At 44.6% G+C, this 27,367-nt stretch overlaps 1 protein-coding gene across 3 annotated transcripts in view; it reads left to right on the forward strand.

Moving 5' to 3' along the window:
* The window catches only part of Palm2akap2 (PALM2 and AKAP2 fusion), a 331,204-nt gene that overhangs the window by 77,163 nt on the left and 226,674 nt on the right, over positions 1 to 27,367 (forward strand). For all 3 annotated transcript variants that reach the window (XM_052176529.1, XM_052176530.1, XM_052176531.1), the window contains exon 3: positions 8,189 to 8,319. In XM_052176529.1, the coding sequence (XP_052032489.1) occupies positions 8,189 to 8,319 (131 nt within the window). The remainder of the gene's footprint in view (positions 1 to 8,188; positions 8,320 to 27,367) is intronic.

Consider the following 27,367-nt stretch of genomic DNA (forward strand, 5'->3'; position numbering starts at 1 on the left):
ACAGCCTCTCTCCTTCCCAGCCTCAGTGTAGTGTGCTGCCTTTGTGTTCTTTGCATTCAAAGTGAACATTTCAGAGACTGTGTTTGTTTTGTGTCTGTCATCATGATGAGTGCCAGGTAGGATACCGAGGACTTATTCATTGCTGGTGTCCAGCATGGCTGTACTCTATTCCATAAATATTCCATCTATCCACTCCTTATCTTCCCAACCATCCATACATCCATTCACCCATCCATCCATCCATCCATCCATCCATCCATCCATCCATCCACTTTAAAGAAACAATAGAAAAATTGACTTCATTTTATGTGAGGAAGCACTCAGCTTCCACAAAGGACTTGGCATCCGGCAGTATCTGAGTCCGTCTATCAACGGTACACACAACACTTGCATCATGGTAATCTTGCAACTTGAGGATGGGCAGGGCTGAAGGTGATTGTTAGTTTAGTAAAGAGTAATGCATTGATTGTCTTTTCGTCTCTTGGGGGAAGGCTTGTATAGACAGAATAAGGATGGATAGCTAGCCTTGAAAACTAAAAAGGAAAAACCCAAAGCTCCCAACATGGCAGTGCACATAAGGTACCACCCAGAGGAGTGCCCTGTTTCCAAACACTGGGGAAATGGGAATATCGATAAGGAGAGGCCTTACTGTGCTCACGTAAAGCAGCTATGATTCCATCTCTCTTTGTTCTGGGTCCAGCCTTTCTAAATAGCTGTCTGCTTTCCATTGAAGGAAGGGGGTGCCTGACTGGGGAATAAGATTGCTTCAGTCACCAGAAGGGAATGAGTTTCACTTTAAATGAACTGACAGTTGACTCAGCTGAGTAGTGAGTCTTTCCTACCATCAGTCAGGTTCCAGGTTGGTGGTCACCCCCTCAGTGGAAGAAAATGCACTTAGGGTGAATTCCTTCCTGTGTGAGCTTCTCAGAGGAGAGCTGCTAGCTTCCTCCCACATCACAGGAGCCTCCACATCCTCCAATCAGTCATGCCCACAGTTTCCTTTTAGGTACCTAGCACTTTAAGTATAAGCCCTCAATAACCATCACAAGATAGATTCGTCTCCCCCGCTCACAGTCTGGAAACAAACTCACAATGGCAAGTACCTTGCTCAGGGGTATACAGCCTGTTAAGTGGGGAAGCCTGGTGGACCCCAGGGCTGTCTGTCTCCATGGAAAAGGCTCTTCCTGGGAAACTGTTCTCTTTAAATGGATGGTCCCTTTTAAGTGATTTGTCTACATAAGTGCCAATTGCCATCACCACCATATCTCTTACCCTCAGTATATTTTCATTGGCTGCAGAAGATAGACTATTTGAAGTCATGTCAAAGTGATTATTGTAAATTCTTTAAAGTAGAAAATATTAGGAAGGATGTCAGCAATTGACATTTATTTCACTAATTCATAATCTTAGACACTTTCAGAGAAGGCAAATCTCAGTGCTAAGACAAATAGAAAAACATTAAAACATAAAACTTAAAACTTAGAACATTAATGCGATTTTGCTGTTCTTTGTATACTTCTCACATCTGTATTCACGAATGTCCACACATGCGATGGCTTATGGATACTTGTTGCCGTGCACTGAGATATGATTATTTAGACAGAGCCACTGGTCTCCTGTCAAAACCAGTAAGTAGGAAGCAAGGCAGTGGTTTGGGCACCTGTACGTTGGTGAGTATTCTTGCTCCCTGAGATGCTTAGGAGCACACAGTCACGCCTTGACTTTACACAGCAACTGTGAGAAAATTCTTTAATGAGACAAATGATCAGCGTATAACATGCTAAGATGCTACACCCTGGGATAGGAAACCTCGAGATGCTGTGTTTTATGAGATGCTCATCTTTACTTAATAACTAATGTTTTTAAGTAAGAATTTCTAGCAAATACCCAGAAATCAGACCATTAAGTAATTTTGATAGCTATATTAATTTTGCTTGTTATAAAATGAAGAATTGCTTCATTTCAAATACAAAGACTATGAACATCATCAAAAAGGAAGCCATTAACTGAACACTCACCATCAGATGATCTCCTCCACGGGAACATACGCTTTATACAACCTCTGTAATCTCTGTCACAGACCTCATGAGCCCCTGGGTAAAATTAGTTTATATTGACATCTGTATCTAAATTATCTTTAAAAAATTTTTTATATGTGGGCTCTTTTGAATTCTTAAGCCAAAATGTTAATATTTATGAAACCTTACCTATTATGTTACTTATAAGCATACTTGGAAAGATTCTCATCTCAAATGCTCGCCCATAAGTTTGATCATATGCTTCAGTAGTTTTAATTCATCTAGAATTTATTTTGCAATAAGGTATGCGGTGAGAATAAAGCTTTCCGTTTTTACTCACAGCAAGCCATCAGCTTGATTTATTAATTCTTCCTTTCACTCGTCATCTTTATCACACTCATATTTCATTCTTATACACAGGTCCCCACTTGTGATTCCTCTCCTTCCGTTTACCGGCTCACTCCTGAGCAGGTACCATTCCTGTCTGATCCCGACTGTTCTGTTAATATATTGGGATCACCTACGAGACAAGAGCTGCCATTGTTATTCTTTTGAAAAATGGTTTTTGGTTTTTTAATCTATGGAAACAATGACTTATTTTTTATTGTTCATATAACATGACTTGTGATAATGTGAATTAAAATAAATAAATCAGCTAGTATATTACACCAGCTTGGGCTGAACTAAATATTCCTCTTTTGCCCTTTGGTTGAATGGGCAGAGATTTGTCTATTTTATTAGTCTGTCCAAAGTCCCAGGACTGTAGGTGTTCCATGTGTGTGACAAACTGCATTCCTCTGGGACTGCCACATTGCAGAGTGGTTGTCAGCACTGCCAGGATCACATTGTTAATAGAACATCTTCAATACTTCCTTTAGGGACAACAGAACGTGTGTGTGTGTGTGTGTGTGTGTGTGTGTGTGAGAGAGAGAGAGAGAGAGAGAGAGAGAGAGAGAGAGAGATTTATCATCAAGCCACTAAGTTCACTTACTGAACAGCACTAAAATACTCTGATACCTTAAAATGTTTTATGGTATATTTTATTATTTTGAAACCTCAGCACTAATCCAATTTTTTTGTCTATTTGTATATATAAAACACCAATGTTTTAAATTTTAAACATCCTCGACCAGTAGGATGGCTTAGTGGTAAAGGCCCTTGGCACCAAGTTTTTCTCATCATGTCTCTATACCTATAATCCAAATTTGAGTGAAAGGGCAAAACTCCATTTTTTTTATTGGAAGTCTCACTTGCAAACTAAATTATGTAACAGAAGCTCAGACCAAAACAAGATCTTATCTGTCATAAGGAGGAGAGATGGAAAGGATTCAAGGTTAGGAGAGGAGGAGGAGGGAAGGATGTAAGAGAGAGAATAGAAAGATGCTGGGATGGCCGCTTGGTGGTAAAGGTGCTATCTGTGCAAGCGAGACCCAAGTCTCAAGCTTGGATCCCAGAATCCCCAGGCAGGTGTGATGATCTGCCTGCAATTCCAGCCTTGAAAGGCCAAGATGGGATCCCCAGAGAAAGCTGCCTAGCAAGGCTAGCCATGTTGGCAAACGCTGAGTTTGATTGATTAGTTCTTGCCTCTGTGGGGAAGGTGGGAAGAGCAATGAGGCATGAATCTTGACATCATTCTTGTACCCCAACATGGATATATATACATACATATGCATGCCCACACGCATGCAAAAATAGGCATACACACATGTGCACCACATATACACACAAAAAATGGGGAAAGTACAACAATAACCATCATCTCTTGCCTCACCCTCAGTCTTAAACCACTTTATTTTAGAAAATCGAAGTTATCGAGAGTCTAATTGTTACTCATCAATACAGACAATGATAACTTTAGTGAGATGACAGATGAATGGATGATTGGGAGTAAAGGGTAAACTCATGAAACCACTCACAGAATGACTCACAGGAGAATACTTGTATAATATGACAACAAGGAGATTTTATACAAATCCAACATCAGTGCTCAATGTACAAAGTGAAATGGTTGCTAAATATGGCTTTATAAACAAGACAAATGCCAGATCAGGAGACAGATGCGGGCGGGGTGGGGAGGAGAGAGAGATGCTCCGTTCATCCTAATCTGTCTCCCACCTTCTGCTGTTCCAGACCCTTCTCACTGTGTACCTAGATCAACTCAGACAGTTGCTGCCTATCAGCAACCTTAGCTATAGAGGAGGAAGGTTTGCGCAGACCACCCTCAAGTCTCCTCTGCTTTGTTAGCCAAGATTAGGAATTTGCTGAGGGGCAGAGTGAGTGCTTTGCTTCTCATTAATTCATTCTTTGAGCGGTTATTTATTATGATCGAGTAACAACTTCCTCTGTTAACCTCGGGGATGGACACTTATGTCACCTGACTGTGAGGGACTCAAGGACTCAGGAAGGGTGACGCCAGTGTGGAGCCCATGGCTGGAGACGCTGGAGAAGAGTTATCTGCATCAGGGAGAAGCGCTGTTGCCTAATGAGTTTGTCAATCTTATCGGTTACATTTGTGGTATGGACAGAACCCAGAGCCCCATCATACGAAGCACATACTTTACCATGGTTTGTATCCCCAGCCTCCCCTGAGTGACTCTCAAACTGATGAACTGAATGCAAAACCCTAGGCACTTTTCTGATGCTGATAAAACTCTTATCCAAAGCATCCTAGGATTTATTTTGATTACACTTCCAGGGCAAGGTCAACACTGAGGGAAGTCAGGGCAGCAGCTCAAGTAGAAATCATGGAGGAAAGCGGCTTGCTGGCTTGTTCTCAGGATCACGGTCGGCTATCCTCTTTATACCCAGGACCACCTGCCCATGAAATAGTATCCTCCTGTGGCCTGGGTCATCCTACATACACTTAAAATCAAGATAGCCCCTCCTCTCCACTTCTACAGGCCAGTCTGATTGGACAGTTAGTTCCTTAAGAGACGTGATGCTAGACTGTCTCTAGCCAAGTGTTTAAAGCTAACCAGGACAGGTAGGATATACTTTCTCCAGCTATTATAGCTACACAGAAATCATCTATATGTGAGCAAATTTATGTCTTTTATTAGGAAATTATACCTTAAATACCGTAAATCTGCCTTTATTTTATTATATTATGTTTTACCTCATGCAGTGTTTTGCCTGCACATGCACACCTGTGTCTGAGGAGGTCTGGAGGAGTCAGGTCTCCTGGAACATGAATGGCAGCTGGTTGTGAGCCACTGTGTGGATGCTGGACATTGAGGCTCTCTGGAAGAATAATCAATGCTTTTAACTGCTGAGCCATTCCTCCAGCCCCCGAGCTTGCCTCTGAACACACGGAGACAAGTCAAACAAATCTCTACAATGGATTATAATGAAACTATCCACTAATCTCTCTCTCTCTATCCAGTCATTAGTGACTGCTTTTCTTGTTTTCCTGCTGCCTTCTCTTTCTGGGAAGAATTAGTCCTGTGCTCTAAATCCTCACAGCGATTAATTCCAGTGAGTGCTGGTCCACTCGTGGGTGCTCCCTGGTCCTTCACCATGATACACAAGACCAGCCTCAGTGGATATCCAGGAGCTGCTACTTGCTGTTAGGGACCACAGAGTGACCTCCTCCCTTGCCTCTCTTCCTGCTCCTCCTTTTAGGAAGCCCACACATCCTCTTGCTGTGTATTGTTTTTATCTCATTTCCCAATGCAGTAATTATTCTTTTCCAATCCTTGAACTGAAACGAATATATTTTATCCCATTCTACAGTACATTCATATACTGGAACACTGCTGGGAAGTAGTGAGTCACTAAAGGGCTTTTTTAAAAGATGAGGCATGACATTGGACTTTTTAAGAATATTTCAATATGGACTGGATAGTACAAGATCTTAGAACGGTTTACAATGGGACTATCATTGGTTAGGAAAATGACCTTGTCTTTCTGGAGACTCACATTCAAATATCAATGGGTAAGATGTCATGGTGTTTGAGATTTGCTTTGTAGCAGGACTAGGTAGAAGGTTCAGTGGTTAAGAGCCCGTACAGATCTTATAGAGGACCTGAGTTCGGTTCTCAACACCCACACTCAGCAGTCACAACTGTCTGTAATTCTAGCTCCAAGGGATCCAACAACCTCTCCAGAATCTTAGGGCACCTGCATTTACACATGCAATATCTACATGAGTGTTTACAGGCACGTACACATATACACACACATATACACACATACACACATATATGCACACATACACATATACACACACATGTGCACACACATACATACACACATACATACACACATATGCACACACATACACACACACACATATATACATACACATATACACATATACACACATACACACACATACACATACACCCTCATACATACACACACAATTAAAAAATAAATGTTTAAAATGTTGTGGAGCAGGGCATGGCAGTATACACCTGTAGTCCCAGAACTTGGGAATCAGAGGCAGGTTTGAGTTTGAGGCCAGTCTGGTCTACTGAGAGTTTTCCAGAACAACCAGGGCTACACAGAGAAACCGTTTTTTGTTTGTGTTTTTTTTTTAAGGGCTGGGTCACTCCCTAACTCCATGTGGCTAACACACTCCCCTCTGATATTCTGAGTTAATACTTATTAAATCTGTATTTTACCTTTGCTGCCCTGGACCCTGCTGGGCAGCGCTCCTGGGGCCACTTTCCCCTTGCACCTACATGTCAGTTACCTCCCCCCCAGCACCTTTCTGGCACAGTCCATCTCCTTACACCCTCATCGTGGTGGAATCCCCTCTTCCTCCTTCCTTGGTGCCTTCCCAGGAATTGTAAAAGTCCCGCCTCTGTCCCCCTGTCCAGCCATTGGCCACTGGTAACTTTACTGACCAGATGAAAACCAACTGGGCACAGGCTTCCTTTAGTCCTACGGCTGCATGCTGGATGCTGCAAACAGGTGTTTAGGAAATGTAATTAGCATGAGAACACAAGCTGCTATAGGTAGTTTGGAAATATGGCAAAATATATGTAACTATTAAATCCAGATAGAGTTTCATTATGATTAATAAACCTAGACATATATTTATTATGTTTCCTCTATTTTTGACTTTTTAAAAGCATTGGTTAGTAGTGGGAGGCACAGACACTTTCCTAAGATATCACATAGTAAGGCTGGCACCTCCCCCTGGGAGCTCTTCCCTGGAAAACCACTTTGTCAGTGAAGCCCTTTAGACCCATGTCATAATATAGCAACACTTTATCTCTTGCTGTTTTTAAAAACAAAATCCCAAATGTTCAATTTAACCAAATGAAGACTTGGGAGCCAGATGCTGTGGTGAACGCCTGCTAGCTCAGAGGGGCAGAGAAAGCGCCCGGTTAACCTTCCTCCTTCACTGACATCCCAGAAGGGGGCTGTGGGGGAACCCAAACCAGTTCTCCTTCCCCACAGTGCCTTATAAACCCTTCTTAAGGGACCCCTCCTCTCTACTTCTCCTGCGACACTCTGTCCTCCCGACTTCCTCTTACTCTCTATGGTTTTTCCTGTGTTCACTCCCTGCCAATTGGTTGCTTGTTCCACCTCTTGACCAACAGTTGACTTTATTCAGTCTTGTTTACAATAAACAGAAAGCTCTGTCACACCACAACTAGAAACAGGTTTTTTTTCCAGCATGCAATCTTGAAGTTCACAGTGTTATCAAATATCCTGCAGCAATCCCTCTCCCTACTTGATGAATTCCCAGAATCATTGGGGTAAAGGGGTGCATCTATATGTGAATGCATAATGTTTGAGCATACATATATAACCGCATGTATGCATGAATGTGGAAATACACATATATGCATGTATCTGCATATGTGTGCAGAAACAATGTCTTTGTTCTCTCCCTACTGGAATAGAAGGTGTGTAAGAATTGGATTTTCTTTTATTTTGTTTTGTTTTGTTTTGTTTTTGGCAGCCAGAATAGTGGCAGGGTCCCAATAAATACACACCTGAATTTTTAAAAAAAAAAATGTGTAGAAAAACAAAGTCCAAAAATTCTGGTTGCTGGGGCCAGGCAGATATCGACAGCTATGTCTGTTCTGGGCTTGGGTGAAGACAATGGTCAGAATTGAACAGTTGAGTGACAGATTTGATGGAGAAGCCCTGCTGGTCCAGAGAAAAGATGTCAACCAAAAGGTGATATCTGTTGTCTTCCCTCCTTTCCACAGTCCAAAGTGCTTCGGGAAAAATGGCTGCTGCAGGGTGTACCGGCGGGAACAGCAGAGGAGGAGGAAGCCAGGCGCAGGCAGTCTGAGGAGGATGAATTCAAAGTCAAGCAGTTGGAAGATAACATTCAGAGGTAGGTGGTTCCCAGCCTGCAGTAACCACTGCTCTCCTGGAGGGGACGATTTCACCATCCTCCCCCCCCTCCGCCCCCTGGGGCTGTCGATTGCCTTCCTAAACAGATATTGATATCCAACTTTTCTGTGTGAATCAGCGTTATTCTTCAGAGTATAGTACAGAGATGTCTTCCTCCACCAACGAGGTATTTGTTATAAGCAGTCTGCCCTTCCCCCAAAGCTCTCCTGTAAGTTCTTCTGTCAACTTTTATCTTTTTTTCTTTGTGGGTCTAGCTGTTGGCTGTTGTGGCCACTGTGAAAGGTTTCTGCATAGATTTGCCATGCATGATCAGTTAAGATGGGAGGATTGTGGTCAGGGCTCTTGGAACTGAGATGAAGAGAGCATAGAAAAGCCCTGAGCGCTATAGACCAACTTTGCACGGCCTCCTTGTCCCACCCGGTGAGCACATTGCTTCTCTGACTGCCCTCAACCAGGCTCTGACTGCTTCACTGTAGAAGAGAGGTGACCTGCCTATAGCCAGGAAAGTGGTCAGGCCATTTGTAAACATAGAGGTTTCTCCTTGGCAACTCTAGCCGTCCCAGGTCTCAGAACACCTAGACAGAGTAGGAGCTGAGGGTAGAAGGTGGCGTGTGTACAGACCTTAGAACAGTCTCTACAGCAAACCTGTTCCATCAAGTTCTGCCTAATTGCCTTTTATCTGTCCTGACTCTACTTGACAAGTTCATCTAGCATATTCCTGGCCCTCCATCTCTTGCTGAGGCTGAAACAAAGGCTTGGCAAGAGCATCAGGAGGCACGAGACACTCCAATTCAAGGCCAGTTTAGGACATATAGTCATATCCTATCTCCAACTAACTAACTGTGTGTTCACTAGAGCAGTGGTTCTCAACCTGTGGGTCTCAACCCCTTTAGGTGTCAAATGACCTTTTCACAGGGGTTATAAATTAGATAACCCACATATCAGATATTTACATTATGATTCATAACAGTAACAAAATTATAGTTATGAAGTATCAACAAAAATAATTGTACGGTTTGGGTCATCATAACACGAGGATCTATATTAAAGGTTCATAATGTTAGGAAGGTTGAGAATCTCTGATCTAGAGGGGCAAGAACGGACTGAACACATATTCAAAGGAGACTTATTAGATTGGATTACATGATAAGGTAGACCAACAATGGCTAATTCCCACAGGAAATACCAAGAATCTGGTAGCTACTCGGTCCACTGTCTCAATCTGGCACTGTAGGCCTGAAGGATTCTGGGAGAAGTGCTGGCCTTCCGTCTACATCTAGAAGCCCAGAGAAGCTGGTGCTGCTATCAGTTAAGGAATGCAACAGTAGCAGCAGCAGGCTAGATGAACTTGTTAGCAAGAGTGAAGGCAGACAAAGAGCAAAGCATTCCTTCTTCCACGTCCTTTGAGTCCTTTGATCTGGGCTGCCCCCAGCCCAGGGCTGCCTAGATTTAGTGTGGCTCTTCCCACTTCAAGTACCTTGGTCAAGAAAAGCCCTCACAGGAGTGGCCAGCCACTTGACTTTTAGTAGATTTCAGATCCAATCAAGTTGACAGTGTCAGCCGTGAATGCAGCAGAGTATACCAGCTGGATGCTGCTTGACACTGACTCTCACAGCTCGCGAAGGCTGGAGGCCCACTCAGAGAGGCCGGCTGTGTCACAAGCTGATTGCAAACCCCAAGGCATGCTTCAGCCTGTGCTGCTGGGTTGGTTGCCCAGGCCCTAAAGTCTCTACAGACCATTCAGAACAGCATGACTGATGGGAGACATGCTCAAGAAAAAGTTCGGGGGGCGGGGGGGGGGGGCCGGGAGATGTATGTATATGTATGCATATGCACACATACATATACACATGTGCACATAGTCATGTGCATGCACACTTGATGGGGTCCAAATGGTAAAAGCTAAACTGTTACCAGCCAGTACACCGTTTATATAAGGGATTGTGTGTTAGTACAGAAAGGAGTAAATTCTATGACCTTTTCTGTTTTTCTTGTGAGCTTAAGCAGACATGACTGTGTTTCTGGCCCAGGAGTTGGTACGCCACTGGCAGGCTGTGATGGGACCCTGGAGGCTCATCTTAAATCAAAGCTCAGTCTGGGCAAAGTCAACCACTGGAGTGTATAAATGCTATTTTTAATATAATTGTAAATTAGTATGGTGGCTGTATGTCTAGCCTAGCTAGTTCCCCAATAACAACACAGAGAGACCAAGATTTATTTTCAAGCTTCTCTTTAATATCTGAGCAGTCGATCTTTTCCCTAAACTAATCTGGCTACCTCCCAGCCAAAATCCCAATAATATTTGCATCTAGGGCTTTCCATGCTTCAGCTGACCTCTCATGAACTATTGTTTCTTGTGACTCAATCTCTCCCTCTTCCTCCCTCCCCCTCTCTCTCCCTCTCTCCTCCTCCCTCTCCCTCTCTCCCCCTCTCCCCACTCCTCTCCCTCTCTTCCTGACTGGTTTAAGTCCCACCTTTTTAATCTCTTCTGCCCTGTCATTGGGTGATCAGTTTTTATTGACAAGGCTGAGAATAAATAGGAAGAATTGTTTACACAGACTTGAGACAGGAGATTCTTGACATAAGCATTACAATGCCAGGTCTGGATTAAAACACATGAAGGCAGAGAAATCAGCATCTGAACAACACCAGGGTAACCTTTACATAGTGCACAAAAACATGCCTACAGGTGTGTGCTGTAAAAGCTGGACTTCATATGGGCGTGGTCAGCCACAGAAAAATAGAGCAGATCTTCCACCATTGAATCCAGAGAATGAAGAGCTCATAGTGCCCACGACCTTCTTGGAGCCCTTTGAAGTCTGAGATGGCCAAGACAGAGGGAAGGAACCAAGGTGGGCTGTAGGAGTGGTGGCTAGGCTCTGAGTCAGGGAATGCTTTGCCTGCTCCTGTCATGGTCTTGTCAGGCATTGGCCTCATGGGCCCTGGATGCGCTCTGGGGTAAGCTGCATTCTAAGGGCTACTGTGTTTGAGCAAGGCTGTTGAGGTACCTCTACCTCCTCCAGGCCTCCTGACTGAGGACATCCTTCCTACTCTGGAATTCGATTTTGGTTTTCCTTCCTCTTGTCATCTCTCTCCTGTAGATTGAGCCGCCCTTGTGCAAGATGCTTGGGATCAAAGATGTTTACATTTGGGACTTTTTTTTATTTCAGAATCTTTGCCAATGTACAACAAGATACCTTGGGGATAGAATGACAAAATGTGTTTGTTTCAAACACAGAGACCTTATACATAGCCTGTGGGTAACTTTGTACAATAGTTTTAAATAATTTTTCGTTTGGAACAAACTTTGTACATTGACCCATTGGAGGAAAGACTTGGAGAGGTCTGCTTGTTAGTGACCCTGAAGACTCAGACATGGGGACATTTCCAGTGTTAAGCCTTCAGATTAGGCATGCTCCTCCTCTGACGACTTTTGTGTCTTTATATCCCAGTCCCGAGGGAAGAAGGGGTCTCTGCTCCCTCATGCTGTAAGGAGCACCCACTCCCTGGAGATATGTTCCTGTGTCTGGGTGCAGTTCAGTTCTGTCTTAGAAGGCTGTTGGAACAGCTATTGGGCTCAGGGTTCACATAAGCTCCTTGCCGTGTGACGAAAGTCTGAAGATTGACCGAGGGTCTCCGCTCGCGTTGGCTGAGCTCAGCTAAATGTCTCTAAGCCGTAGGTGGGATGCATCTGCTTGTGTTTTCTGGACACCAGCAGGCTAACGAGCTGTTGCTATTATCTTTCTATGGCAATAATAGAGGATCCAGAGCACCGAGCAAAAACAAGGCCTGCACTTAGAGCTGTCCCTAAGCTAGCCTCTAAAGCATGCTGGTAGCCACGCCCAGTCAAGGAGAGGACACAGGGGACCCACTCTAGGTGGAAAAACCACAAATTAGAGAAGCGTAAAGGATGAGGGGTGGATATGTCCATCTTCCACAAGCATGATTGTTGAACTGAAACACACACACAAAAAAAGGAAGCTGCAGAAAACTAAGAAAGAATTAAAACTCACAATGCAACAGGGCAGAGGCAATGAGAGAAAAGAATAAAGAGAAAAAGAGATTTGGGGGTCCTGTCTAGGATTAGATATTTGTTGAACAGGAAATCCAGAAGTGATGCCACAGTGCCCCGTGAAAAAGGAATTTGTACAACAAAGCACTGCTCTGCAGATCGTTAGCTTTCCACCCGCTGGTGTGAGTCACACCCTAGAAATGCATTAGATTCCCTTAGAAGGGACACGTGGTTCTGTTTCCCAATGCTAAAGTAAGCCAGACAAGGTGATGTGGTTTTCTGTAGTCTCTGTATTCTGGAAGTGTTAGCAGAAGGATCAAGCAAGGTCACCCTAGACCAGCAGTGGCCACATGAAATCCACCCTTCACAGAGACTGGGATACAGCTCAGCTGATAGAGCATTTGTCTGTCATGCACAAGACCCTGGGTTTGCTCCCTAGCACCATGCACATTGGTTATGCTAATGCACACCTGTACTCTCCACACTTGGGAGGTGGGAGCGGGAGGGTGATGATCTGAAGGTCGTTTTCTGCCACTTAGAGAACTTGAAGCAGTCTGGACTATGTGAGACCTTATCTCAAAACCAAACCAACCCCCCACCCCCCCAAAAAAAGTCTTAAGGAAGAAGAGAGAATGATAATCAAGGAGAACATGCAATTTCTACATGAAAAAAAAATGAGAATTAACTTGGGTCATTTGGTTTAGAGAAAGAAGAAGGGTGGTTGCCCCACAGACCCTCAAGTGTCTCTAGAACTCAGGTGGTGTCTTACTCCTTTATGACTGGATCGATCTGAATACGACAGAATTTAAATAAAGCATAAGACTTACGGTTTGGGTTTGACATGACCATTCCCCCTAGACATCAAGAAAGGATGAAATCATACACGTTTAAATTTTGTTCACAGTCTGGGGCAGTGGGGGAGATTCCAGGCCTTTAGTTTTACTTCTTCCAAAATGTTATTTATACAATGGAGGGGCCTTGGAATGGAACGTTTTCTGCCTTTCAGAACTGGTGGTGGTGGTGGTGGTAATTAGATTTTTTTCAGGCTATCTTACCGAGAGAGAAGGAAAGACAAGGAAGGAGGGAAGAAGGGAGGAAAGGAGGGAGGGAGAGATGGTAGGAGGGAGGGATGAAAGAAGAGAGGGAGAGAGGAAAGGAGGGAGGCAGGGAGGGGAGGCAGGGAGAATGTATCTAGAATATTCAAATCGTGGGCAGTATAATTACCTTGGGGAAGTTTTAAAAAAATAATTCATAAGCTTCATTCCAGAAATTTGGAGTCTGAGGCTCAAATAAGGAGGAGTTCCTGGCTCAGTGGTCTGAGCACTTGCTGCCAGGCCTGGCAACCTGAACTCAGTACCCCATATTCATGATAGAAGGACTGACCCAAAGATCCTCTCCTAACCTCGACATGGGCACCGTGGTGTGTGCATGCCCGCCCACCCCCACTCACCACCCACGCCCACACACAATATATAAAGACGCTAAGCTTATTCCCTGCGGCTGTACTGTACAAGGAGGATTGCTGTACGTGGAGAGAAACAGACTGGAAGATTCAGTGTCTAGCACTGAAGCCAGGAAAATCAATAGCACACAATAGACTAAGGAGTGCAGCCGTTGCCCTTGCTATCAGACTGATTCTGGCTTTGACTCAAGGACATTAGAAACCACCTCTGGGGACTTTGTAAGGGAGAGCTGCTCACCACACAGATGAGGTTCTTGTGTTTTTGTTTGGTTTGGGGTTTTTTTGTTTGTTTGATTGATTTTTTTCCCTCATAGGCCTTATGGCAGAGCCCCCTCCCTTGGACCTTCACTAGAAATAACCTTAGCTCTCTAGGCTAATAAAGATCCAGGTCAGGGACATAGGCTACCGCCTCAAAGCCCAGAAACTTTTATTATCCTCCAAGACTGATAGCTGAATTATGAGCAGTGTGGCCTCAAGTCACGCCATCAGAGTGGCTGCAACATGGGGCAAGCCTCATCACTGTGGCAGATAACTTGTCTCTGTTTGCCCCTCTTCCCCCACCTGTGTAGCATCATATTCTTGACTTGCTGTTAAGTGCAGACCAATGAGGTTTAAAAGAAAATATGAGGGTTTCTGAAAGCAGACTTCATAGGCATTTCTTATATTTTAAAAACAAATCTCAGATGTTAACACCTGTATGCGTTGTTTCCTGTTGGAATATTATACTGAAGAATTCCAAGGTCAGCTATTACCAGTGTCTCACTGTGACCCTGGGGTTACACAGAACCCCATACTTGTCTCAGGGTTTTACTGCTGTGAACAGAAACCACGACCAAGGCAAGTCTTATAAAAGGCAACATCTAATTGGGGCTGGCTTACAGGTTCAGAGGTTCAGTCCATTATCATCAAGGCAGGAGCATGGCAGTGTCTGGGCAAGCATGATACAGGCAGAGTTGCGAGTTCTACATCTTCATCTGAAGACTGCTAGTGGAAGACTGACTTCCAGGCAACTAGAGTGAGCTGCCCACACCCACAGTGACATACCTACTCCAACAGGGCCACACCTCCAAATATTGCCACTCCCTGGGCCAAGCATATACAAACCATCACACTGTTGCTCTTGATATTTCAGGCAGCCGGATCCACACTGGCTTTCTCTGTTTCATATCTGTTCTTGTCACCAGAGTTTATTGCTTGCCTTGTGGTTTTTTTTTTTCCACTTAAGTATCATTCTCATTTCAATAATGAATTCATTATTTTTCTCACTGCTGTGACAAAATGCCTACAGAAACAACCTAAAAGAGGAAAGGCTGGTTTGGACTCCTGGTTTCAGAGGGCTCCTCATGTGGTTGTCAGGCGCCATGCAGTTGGCTAAGCTATCAAAGTGTAGGCACGGGTGGTCGTGGCTGTCTAGGTGATAGAGAAGCAGAGAGGATGGAGTGTTGGTCCTCAGTTGGCTTGCTTCTTTGTCCTCCTTTCTTTCCATCCAGGCCCTCAGCTCTGGAATTAGTGCTGTGCACATTCAGGAGGAGTCCCCTTTGGGAACGCCCTCACAGATACATTCAGGAAGGACAGATGGAGGGGTAAGAAGAGGGGTGGAAAGAAAAGGAAGAAAGGTGGCACATACGCATCCTAGGTTAGGTCCTCTTCAAAGGTACGGTGTGTCCTGAACTTTCTTTGATTAATGATAAATACAGAGGACGTTGTCTCCTCTATCTCACCCCTTGGAATGACCCCCAGTGAAGGTGAGAAACCTCGTGGAATATTCAATGAAAAATGAAAATTCTTTCAGCTCTGCGGGCAGTTCTCTGTGCTCAGGCAAGTCTCTCACGGTCTCTGGCCTCTTTCCTCCTCTCTTCAATGAGTGGTCTCTTGGGATCGTCCAGCCATGACATTTTGAGATCCTCTCATTCAATGAGTTGGCTTGAGAACCTTTCTTTAAACAAACACACCTGTGCAGAAAAATGTCCCTGTTGGGGCAGGAAGTGGTTTTGGATACAGGTCAGACTATGGGGAGGTGTTTAGGGTCTCAGGAGCCAGAGGACCCATTTATAAGTAATTGATTCACTGCAGGGATGAAAAACTTATCTGAACAGCTTTCAGTGTGAAAATATGTCACATCAAATATTCATTGAATAAAATATTGAAGTATCGGTTGCTAACCAGGAGAAGGCTGGCCATGCAGCTTTTAAAAAAGTAATAATAATCAAGATACAAGTGGGCTAGTCTGCTTTTTCTCTGGCTCTCTCTGGTGTTTATCAGAATTTGCTTCATAATCTGCATTATTAAGAGTCTCAGAACAAAAGGTGGAGGGAGCCCTTGGTCTTCTACTGTGGGGCTTGGAAACCACCGAGACAGCCCTCACTCACGGCTACTCTGGAACCAGCACCCACAGAGATGTTCTTTGAAATCACAAAGGATGCTTACTTGGGATTCGCTGTGCTCTCTGTCCTTGCTATGCTTAGCTCTGTGGTGCACTGTTCTTTTGAAGCAGGAGTGGGACAATCCACACTGGCATGCTCCTGTGCCGTTCCAGCCGGGGTTCCTGCCCCACATCCAGCACGCTCCCAGACGCAATCTAGTTAGGGTTGCCATTTTCCCAAGCCCCAACAATACTATATACTACATGTGCTGTAAACAAATTAATCTTCTAGTATTAGTTCTCTTATGAATGTTATTATGATAAAATATTTTGAGACCCGTGATATTAAGTGAAATCATGCTAACATTTCACTTCATAGTGCAGGAAGATGGACAGGCAGCATGTTTGTCCTCAGCTCACACTTGCCTCTTACTGAGCAATATAATGTTGTGCCACGACCTGGGAGGTGGAGGCTCTAACCTCCCTCCCCGTAGCAGTTTTCATAATTGAAGGAGAGCGCCTCCTTCAGGTACATGCAGGAAACGCAGGCTCCCTTTGGTCTCTTCTCCTGTGTCTTTTTGCCTGGATTCAGCATAATGCTCTGCTAGAGATGGTGTGCCATTATGTAAGAATCTCCCAGTGCAGCGCAGTGATAGTAGATCTGCACTTCCGAATTTGACTGACCTGGAGTCCTGATCCTGCATGCATGAGCTGTTGGATCTTGACTAACCAAGTGACTTCTCTGAAGCTGAGACGTGTTTCCTGTACATTGATGAAAGCAATACCCACTCTGAAGGGCAGGCGTGGTATGTAAAGACCCTGTGCTCCTGTGGAGAGCTGGCTAAAGGAAGCTGTCCGTAAGCACGCAACATTATCACTATCTGCTCCAGCTCTCCAGAGCAGGGCTTCTCAACAACACAATTGACATCTTAGGGCCAGTTTGTTGTTGGAGGTTATCCAATCCATTGCATGAAGTTTAATAATATGCAAGGGCTCAACCTAGGGGTAGTTTCCAGTCATACCGTCCCACAACCTTAGTACAATAAAATGACTCAAGACTGTCCTAACTGTCCTCCAGGGAACAAAATTCACCCCAAAGAGGGAACCACATTTATAGCCTGGAGTTATCTGTTAGTGGCTGGGTTCCTGTCACTGTGACAAAATACTTGAGAAAAATCCATTAAAGAAATGTATTTGGGCTCACGGTTTCAGAGTTTTGCACCGATGGACACTTGGCTCCGTTGTTTCTGGACCTTTTGTGAGGCAGAGCATCACGGTAGGCATATGGTAGTAAAGCAAAGGTGCTTAGCCAAGATGCAGAGACTAAGCAAGCTCACTTGTGTAGCAAAGCCCCTCCCCCAAGCCCTGTGAGGCTGTGACTCTGTGCATGGATTCATTATCTGATTGTTAAGTCAGAGCACCGAGGCTTACTGCTGCACTGGAGAATCTTAGCACCTGGGGAGGCTGAGGCAGGAGGATCATCCTGAGTCACATAGTGAGAGCCTGTCTCAAAATTCAAAACTTCCTGGAAGGGTCCACACCTGGACCTGAGGGCAAAGAGAGACTGACCCTGGATGACACCAGCATAAACAACGAAACATGGGTAAAATCTTCTCAATCTATAGTCTTAACCTCTAAAATTGACATGATAAATAACTTGGGATTTTTTCCCCAAAAGCTGAGTTCTTTTGCTTTAAGACTCTGAATACTCAGTATACAATTTCAGTAAGAATTTCTAATAAATTAATCAATTTCTTTATCTCTGTAAAAAGTATGCTCTTTCTTTATGAGTTTAAACTTGAAAAATTTGTTTTTAATCATTCACCAAATATTTACTGCACATCTACATTGTCAAAGGTACACTTACATAGACTAGATATTTAACAATTAATAAATTGTGCAGAACAGTTCCTGGAATAACAACTAGGGGGAGCTAGAGAAAGGACCGAAGGAGCTGAGAGGATTTGCAGCACCATAGGAGGAACAACAGTATGAGCCACCCAGTTCTCCCAGAGCTCCTAGGGACAAATCAACCAGATAGTACACGTGAAGCAGATGGCATACAGAAGCTCCAAGCCCCCTTCCTCTGTAGATCAGATTCGTTAGCATACTCATGCCCTCCTCTTCCTTCACTCATCCAGAGCAACCTCAGACACCCAGGCTCCCTCACTCAAAGTTGAAACTGTAAACCATGGCCGTGAGTGGCACTCCAAGCCTAGTGACAGGAGGAGATTATGCCGTGACTGACAGGAAAGTTGAAGAAGGGGCAGGTGAATTAGCAGCATGTTTCCTTAAGGCTCATTCCCTGTTTGAGTTTTTTTTAAAAAAAACATACTCAGGGCACATGTTCAGTTTTAGGAAGAACTAAGAAATGGCGGCCTGTATGTGACCTTTCTAAAAACCATGGGAATCATGGGACCACTTGCTGCCAACCAGAAGCCTCTCCTGCCTTACTGCTAGGCTGTGCTGTCTCCTTGGAAACAGAATCTCTGCAAGAATAAAAACCACTCTGGGCATTCTAGTGTCATGCTTTTTCTCGAGTGGAGAGAGACAAAAGGAAGGGGGTGATGTCTGAACACTGCAGGTGTCCGGAGGCTCCCTCAGCAGGAATGCTGGCTTTGCTATGCCGCATGACACAAGAACACTCACCTGTGCTGGTCTGCTTTCTGTCGCTGTGATAAAAATACAACCAAACCAACATGGAGGAAAGGAAGGATTTGTTTGGCTTATGTGTTCACATTACATTCTGTCACTGAGGAAGTCAGGGCAAGAACTCAAGCAGGAGCCTGGAGGCCGGAACTGAAGCAGGGACCAGATTGAAACACTGCTTCATAGGCAGTGGTGGCGCACGCCTTTAATCCCAGCACTTGGGAGGCAGAGGCAGGTGGATTTCTGAGTTCGAGACCAGCCTGGTCTACAGAGTGAGTTCCAGGACAGCCAGGGCTACACAGAGAAACCCTGTCTCGATAAAACATTATATATATCATTTTATATATATATATATATATATGAAAAAATGAAACACTGCTTCCTGACTTGCTTCCGGACTCACTTTCCTGTTTAGTTTTGTTTGTTTGTTATTTTTAAACAGACACTTACATGTAGCCTTGGCTGTCCTGGAACTCAACATATAGACCTAGCTAGCATTAAACTCATAGAGATAAGATGGCGTTTGCTCCCCTCTCTACACATGCATCACTGTACCAACTACTTTTCTTCTATATCCCAGGTCCAGGGATGGCACAGCTCACGGTGGCCTGGGCCCCCCTGTGTCGATTTAACTATCATGAAAATGCTCCATAGACATGTTCACAGGCCAACCATTGATAGTGGCGGTTTCTTGACTGAGGCTCCCTCTTCCCAAGGTGTCAGCTAAAACTATGACACTACCTTAGCCAGATTCTCCATGCCAGGACCAGACAACTCTAAACACCAATGGCACTGAGTTCTACATGGACCATGGCATCTTTGTGACACTAGGAGATGTAGCTCTACGTGAGGTGGGGAGGGGCGTCACTGCTCAAAAAGACTTCTGTCCCTTGGGTCCCCCAGCCACATCCTGGGCAGCAACAATAGCTACAAGCATACACACTTTTATTCTGGCTGGTCATTAAGACATTCACTGTACCTTTTTCTTGATCCACCTCAAGCGAGGCCTGAGGTGATAGAGAAGGGGCACCAGGAGCTCAGATGTGGCACCCATTGGTTGTAAAGTAGAAGAATAATTCCTCTCAGTGAAAAATGGTTCCAAGCAAAGGTAGTGCAGTAGTACCCTGTGCAAAAAGATGAGCGCAGCTCTGCTTCCTCCTCCTTCCAAAAGACCCTGGGAGGGCTCTTGTTTTTTAAACTCCCATGCTGTGTACACATTCACGGGTGCGCCCACATACCCACACACACACCCACGCTCCTCAGCAGGATTTCCAGGCTGTTTGTCCCGGGAGACTGAAAAAGAACACTGCAATTCTTTCTCCCAGGTGCAGGAAAAAAATGGGGCAGTAGAATAGGCAGATCTGAGAGGAAGACAGCTGTGAGCAGATCTGACTGGATACAGGAGAGATCAGCATTTCCTCAGCAAGTAGTTTTTTAAAAAGTTGCAAAGGGCCAAATACATTGTATACATGAATGAAATTGTCACATGAAATTATCTTTTAAGGCTTCCTTATTATTATTTTTTTAATGTATGACTCATGAGTTTCTTGGTTAGACAGGTCTGTGCCAGCCTGTGCCAATCAAGGGAAGGGAATCAACACGACATTGGAAAATGTTCTTTATGGCCATTTGATGTTGCTGTGACATTGAAGTGGGCGTGGTCTGTCTCCCCAGTGCTGAGGACTGAATCCTGAGCTGGGAGTGCTGTGCCACCTGCACCACCGAGCCTCCTCTCTGACACACCCATCTACCTGAACAGGGAGGAGACTAGTCGGGGCTTTGTCACAGTCACACAGTGAGGTGCTTGTGTCTGGAGCCAATATCTGTGACAGACTGTGATAAACCTTACTGACCACATAAAGTTTAAGAAGTGTTCCTGCTGCAAACCAAATGTCAGAGAGTGACTGTGTGTCCTCAAATTACTTTTCCCTTCCTAAATGTTACAATATAGCCATTGTTTTGATTCTATGCCATATATATATATATATATATATATATATATATACATATATTATTACACACACACACACACACACACACACACACATATAAATTCTTCCCCTACCTGTCAACTAAAAGGTGGAGGAGCTGAGCACAGCCAAGCCCACAGGACTCTCAGAACACCCCATCTGGCCAGCCGTCCCCCCAAACTACACTGAAGTCTATGTCCTTTCAAAGCCTCCATTCTTTAGCGGGAGTCAAAGTCATCACAGAACCGCAGCCCTCAGCACATAGCCCCACAATCCCCCTTGGCCTCAGGAATGGTTTGAGCAGCTGTTCTAGAACCCTGACCTGGACCGGCTCAGCCTTCCGCCCAGGCTCTTGTGCTCAGCTGAGCAGATACTGGGAGCCTATGATGCTGAGGTTTTATTTTAGCCCTGCAGATATCTTGTTTTACAACCCTGAGAAAATGAGCGAATGTCCCAAATGAGTCTATAAATATAAACAAAAGCAAATTTTCTTCCCCCACCCCCACCCCCAGCCCCAGCCCCCAGGGACATCCCAAGGATTTTTGACAGGCTGTAGGAGGGACCTGGAGAGAGAAATTGGTCTGGGAAGGAAGAATGAGCTCAGTTCTTCATCGTATGAGACCTCGAGGCTTAGAAGCTCATCCGAGGGCTCCTTCCACAGTCTGCTGTTCAGGGTTGCATACTTTTTCCCTTAAGGCAAGAAAAGTGCTGGTGATATAACTCAGTACAATACTTGTCAAGAATACACAGTGTCACAATGTTCTGGGTCCAGGCTGCACACCCCCAAGAAGAAATAAATAAATAAATAAATAAATAAATAAATAAATAAATAAATAAATAAATAAATGTGAAAGAGTCTACAATGACGATGTTAAGCCTGGCTTCTTCAAGGCATACTCCCTAAAGCTCCTGAGAAGCAGGAGAACTTTCCTACCTCGGGGACATGGCACTTGGATCCCATGTGTCCCCTGTGGATGCAAACACAACTCTGATAACATCCCAAACCAAGAAGAGATGACTTAATGGGGAAATCATCTGCATGTTTCTCTGTTCTCTAATAAGAATATAAGGATACACTTATAAAAACAAACAAACAGAATATTAAGTTGAACAGAAAGGTAAAAGCAGTGCTGTCTAAAGCCCTTTGCAACAGCCACACCCTTCCTATGTGCCCTAGGTCAGAGCAGCACCCAGACAAGGTCCCAACACGTCAACCACAAGTATAACTTGATCTGCACACCCGCACAGCACATCCTACTGTTCTCATGAATTTTCTATCCATTAGTGTTGAGAGAACAGATCTGTTGAGTGCTGAATTCATAATTGTGCTTTTACAGATGCTGGAGATATCCTTTGCCTGGACTGTTCATGGTCAGAGGGGATGAATGTCCTTTGTCAGAACATACCATGGCTCGTTGAATTATTTCACCTTCAAAAAAAAAAAATTCGTTTGACTAAAAGAACAAAACTGTAAGACCACACTTTGTAAAGGTCCTGGGATGTCTGCCTGCAGTGACGACTTGCTTGTAAAAGGAGATGCTTATCACCTTTGGGTTCAGCCGACTCCCCCTCTTCACCGTGTGTCCCCTTCTATAGCATCTCTCCTTCCCAGTCTCATCTCCACCCTATCGATGGCGATACTTGCCTAGTCACCCATGACAGGTCAGTGGCTGAGTGCGATGGAGATCTGAATGCTTGTCCTGGCTGACAGAGGTTGAAACGATTAGTCTTTTCATACTTCTTCCACGTAATATGCATTCTTCTGGGCTTCTTCAAAAATCACGCCATCCTTGCCGTGCCGTATCTTCTTGCTCTCTACAGCCAGGAGATGTTTGCTGGTCCTTTGATGTTCCTCACTGTCTGCCTCATAGTGGCCCCGTTACCTCTGAGGGAAATCATCCATTGCTGTGGCTTTGGCAGTGTGGCCTTCTTGCACCTTGGGTTTGCTCTTCAGTTTCTTGTGAGTCAGCTTTGCCTCCTGCCATTGCTCTGTGGATGATCCCCCAAACGCCTACAATTCAACATATCAACGCCTGAGGTCAGGTGGGCGTGGTGGCACCAGCCTCCTATCAGCCCAGGACAAGGTCGGCTGAGGAGGACTGGGAGACCCAGATCAGTCTGGACTAGTTAAGTGAGACCTTGTTTCAAACAAAAGAAAAGGAAAACAAAAACCAGGGCCTGCGGCTCACTGGTGGAGTAGTTTGTCTTGTATGTGCAAGTCCCTGGTTTGATTGCAAGTACTACAAAGCAAGAGTCAAGTTCTTTGAACTCTTATTCATTCCTTCTCTTTGATACTAAATTTCACTGAAAAGGTACAGCTTCCCTCCCACGTAGTTATTTAGGACACATATACACACAATCAATTACTTTATATCATGCATTCTTCTTGAGTTGTTGGCTCTTAGCCCATCACAGTGCCATGGCCTGAGTTGAGGTCATCCTCATCTTTTTGACTATTGCATTAGCCTCTTGTCCATCCCAGAAAGATAAATTTATACCTAATGACATCCCTTTCCTCCCTACACCCTCTCTCTGTTTCTCCCTCCTTGTTTCCCTTGGGCCATAAAATGAAGTCTGAATTCCTGGTGCGGCTTAGAAAGCAATTTATGATGGGACCTCTGCTGGGCTCTTTGGTCTTATCCGCCATGGTCCTCCCATTCCTGACCCCCTACCCAGGAAGCATCTGCAGTTCTCTGAAGGTATTCAGCTCCTTGTGAATCCTGTTCTTTGGGCTTGCTGCCTCTACTTCAAGGCAACCACTAGCTGCTGCTAACTTCTGCACAGTCTTCAGGATGCGGCTGTCTGCCAGGCCCAGTGGAGCACATTTTTGATTCTAGCATTTGGGAGGCAGAGACGGGCATCTCTATGCTTTCTGAGGCCAACCTGGTCTATATAGCAAGTTCCAGGACAGTCAGGTCTACATAGAGACACCCTGTCTTGAAAAACCAAAGAAAAGAGGAAAAAAACAAAGATGCTGCTTTCTGGGAGTGCAGTGGTCTTGTGGTTTAAGCCTGGTTTAATATTCCCTGAAGGCATTTTTAGCCCAGAACTTCGTATATCAGCATATGAGAAGGGGTATTTCTTTCCTTCCGCTAGTCTCAGTCCGCTAGAAGTACTGAGAATGGAGCACTCATCTCTGTACTCTCAGATCCGTGTACACTTTCTGGCTCAGAGTTCTCCTGTATATTTACATGGTGGGGCGGAAAAAAGGAAAGTCCACGGAACATAGACCCAAGGTGCTTTGGGTGTAAATGCTGCAAGGATTTGTCTGCACAGCAGCTGAAAATCGGGCCATTCTCTCATGCTTTGTTCAAGCCCCTGTCAGTCTCTGGGGAGCTGGGAGTACGCCTGTGTGTCACTATCCCTGCCACCATTCCTCTGACTGGTACCCAATCGGGACATGAACTAAAAGAAGCTGATGTTTGTCTTGGCTTGATTTTCACTTATCTAGAAGCAGGGACAAAAGAAGTGGTTGATGTAATACTCATTTGAATTAGGATTATTAAGGATTCACTGAGCACTGTGAGCACCAGTAGCTAAGTGCTAGAAGAGAGGCCTTTCCCTCTGCCTAGATACCCAGCAGATGGAGCGTGCACACGGTAGGTGCTGAGAGATGCCATATCTGTCCTCAGGGTAGAAGTTTAGAGAATCTTAAGATTTAAGCTTTTCTCTCTAAGGAGGTTGGTTGAGTTTAATCTTAGTAAGATTGACTCATTCACCTATAAATGTTAATTAAATGCTTATGCTAGTGCCAAGATAGGCAAATGTATAGCAGTGAAAACAGCAGTAATTCTCAAGAGACCTGTAATCTTAGCCTTAATGAGAGATGGCTCTGCATTGCTCCTTAACTTTGGGCCAGAGCTGTCCTGGATCTTCTGGACATTCACTTGAATTGAGATTATGAAATAGGGGTGTACTTTGCACATACATCCCATAATTCAGTGTTAGAATGAGCTCACCCTTGACTTGGGATGGTCAGTGCATTTTTCTTCTCACATAGAACCTGTTTCCTTCTTCTTTTTCTAAGAAAGGTTCTCATGCTGTAGCACACGCTGGCCTGAAACTCACTATCTGATTAAGGCTGGCCTCAAACTCATGGTTAGCCTCCTGTCTCAGCTTTTCAAGTGCTGATATTATAGGCATGAGCCACTACGTGAAGCTAGAATCATATATGAGATGATAAATACCTGAATCTTTTAACATCATGATTGATCCATTAAAAACAAAAAACAAAACCAACAAACAACAACAACAATGACAAGAGTCAAGTTCACTGTATTTAAATCAGAAGGAACCTTCATGGTCAGAGATTGTAAACTGTAAAGGCTGCACTGGGACGTGAGCTGAGGAACCAGACTAGACAATGAAGAGCCTTCTTGGACCTCATCAAAGCCTTGGTTCCTTTCAACCCCAAGCGAGATCCCAGCTCCAGAGCTGGATTTGAGTCATTGTATGATGTCGTGTTTAGGAAGCGGTGGCCTTGTGAGTGTTGGGATGGAGCTTACTGGGCAATGTCTGTAGGGTGTTGTGGATGTTGTATGCAGACCTCGGTCACCTACTCTAAAGCTCTGGTGAGCCAAGATTCTCTTAGAGGCCATTGCTTTCTCTGCTATGTTGATTCTCCTTAAGGGAAGCATGGAACGAGAAGTCAGTGGATCTCACACAGTAGTTCTGCCGTGAAGTCTGGTGAGCCATAGAACGGTTCCTTTGACAGGTCCCACCTTCCCTTTTAAGGTGGCAACCTCAGGCCTAGACACAAGAGTTCCGTAGAAAAGACGGAACTCTTTTCCGTAGAAAAGACGGAACTTGGGTGCTAAGTGGAGGCGGGTAGAATTTATTCTAGAGACCATGCAGTACTGTTAAGAGTTTCGGAGTTAGAATAAACCCATTGGTGAAGCTAGGAGTACGCTTCAGTCCTACAGTTGGGGCAAAGGTCGGGAGAGAATTCAAGGTCAGCCCAGTAACTAACTGGGCAAGTAGTGATGTTAGGTTGAATTTGGCAGGACTGAGGAAAACAATGGACCAACAATGGTTGTGCTAGGCCACCAGAACATAAACAAAACAGGTCACTCAAAACACACTGAGGTCATCATGGTCTGAGTCAGAGGCAGCCTCAGACAAAAAGAAGCAGTCTGGAGCTGCTGTGGAGAAGGGGAACTTTCAAACCTCTCAACCAATTCAAGGGGGCCCTGCCTCTTCCTCCCTCCCTCCACCTCCATCTCCCTCTCATCTTCCCTCCTGGAGTCCTAGCATCGATGAGAAGTTCCTCTTTCTTGAAGGTTCCTGAAGGCTGAGCTAAGGTCATTTTATAACCTCTGTGTCAGATTGTAGCTGTACCCTACCTAATAAAATTAGCCGAGCTAACTGCTGGGGACCTTGGGCAAGCTTCTTAACTCTCCTGCAAAGCAAGGAGTCAATGATGCTCTTCTTCAGTGATACCTAGCACACAGGACCCTCCTCCCCATCGCTGCCTTTCGTCTTTCTCTTCATTGTCATCAGAGAGTTTGTTCAATGCAGATCCTGTGCCTTTCTCGCCAGAGGCAGAGAAGTCATGGGAGAGGTTTGACAGAAGCAGTCACATCCTTTCATCACAAAGCTAACTCATCCCTCAACTGTTAGTCAATGTATACTGTCTGGTGCCCCTGAAAGGCTATTTGGCAAACCATCAGTCTAATACAGTAATGTTACTGGAGACCCCCAGGGGGCTGTAGACAGTTCTTAGCCGGGTAAGCTGTTATCACTGACTTCATTAGAGGTACCCTTTGTGTTGAATTAGGTCTTTTATGAAGGTAGGGTTACTTTAAATAATTATTTAAACAAATATTAAATAAATTTTATTTAAATAATAAATATTTGAATAATTTTATTAAATATTAAATATTTAGTATATTATTATTACTATAAATATTATTATTTAAATAAATAATTCTTTAAAGTTCTTCACTCAGACTTGGGGGCCCAGAGCAAATCTAAGAGTCTAAAATCTAAATCTCAAACATTCAATTGTGCCCTGCGCCTTGGTGGACTGTAAATCCAAAGTTACACAGGAGCCTCTGTTGTTCAGGAAGAATCACTCTGTCTATAGAGAACATCAGCACCCCTCCCTCCACAGTACAGAGAAGAGAGGTAGGGACATCCATGCATACAAATCCGTAGGTGCTGGTCCTCACTTGTTTCCATAGATAGCCAGGTATGCTTCGTGTGGGGATCTGTGGTAGGTGCTGGGGTTACTGAGAGGACAGAGGCTCTTAGACTCTTGTAGTCAACATTAACTTCTTGTGTTTGACCCCTGAACCAGTTGTTACTTTCGGCTGAGATCACTGTGCCAGATACACAAATGAAAGAGTCGTTCCTTACACAGGGTACCAGGCACACATATGGGAGAATGGGGGAGGGAGAAACATGCTCAACCAGCACGGAGGAAGAGGAACTGAGCAGAGCGCCCCCTACTGCTTGCTCTTAACCAGCACGGAGAAAGAGGGACTGTGCAGAGCGCCCCCTGCTGCTTACTCTCAACCAGCACGAGGAAGAGGGACTGTGCAGAGCGCCCCCTGCTGCTTGCTAGAAGAGCCA

This window comes from Apodemus sylvaticus, chromosome 3 (assembly GCF_947179515.1).
Source record: "Apodemus sylvaticus chromosome 3, mApoSyl1.1, whole genome shotgun sequence".
Lineage (NCBI taxonomy): Eukaryota > Metazoa > Chordata > Mammalia > Rodentia > Muridae > Apodemus > Apodemus sylvaticus.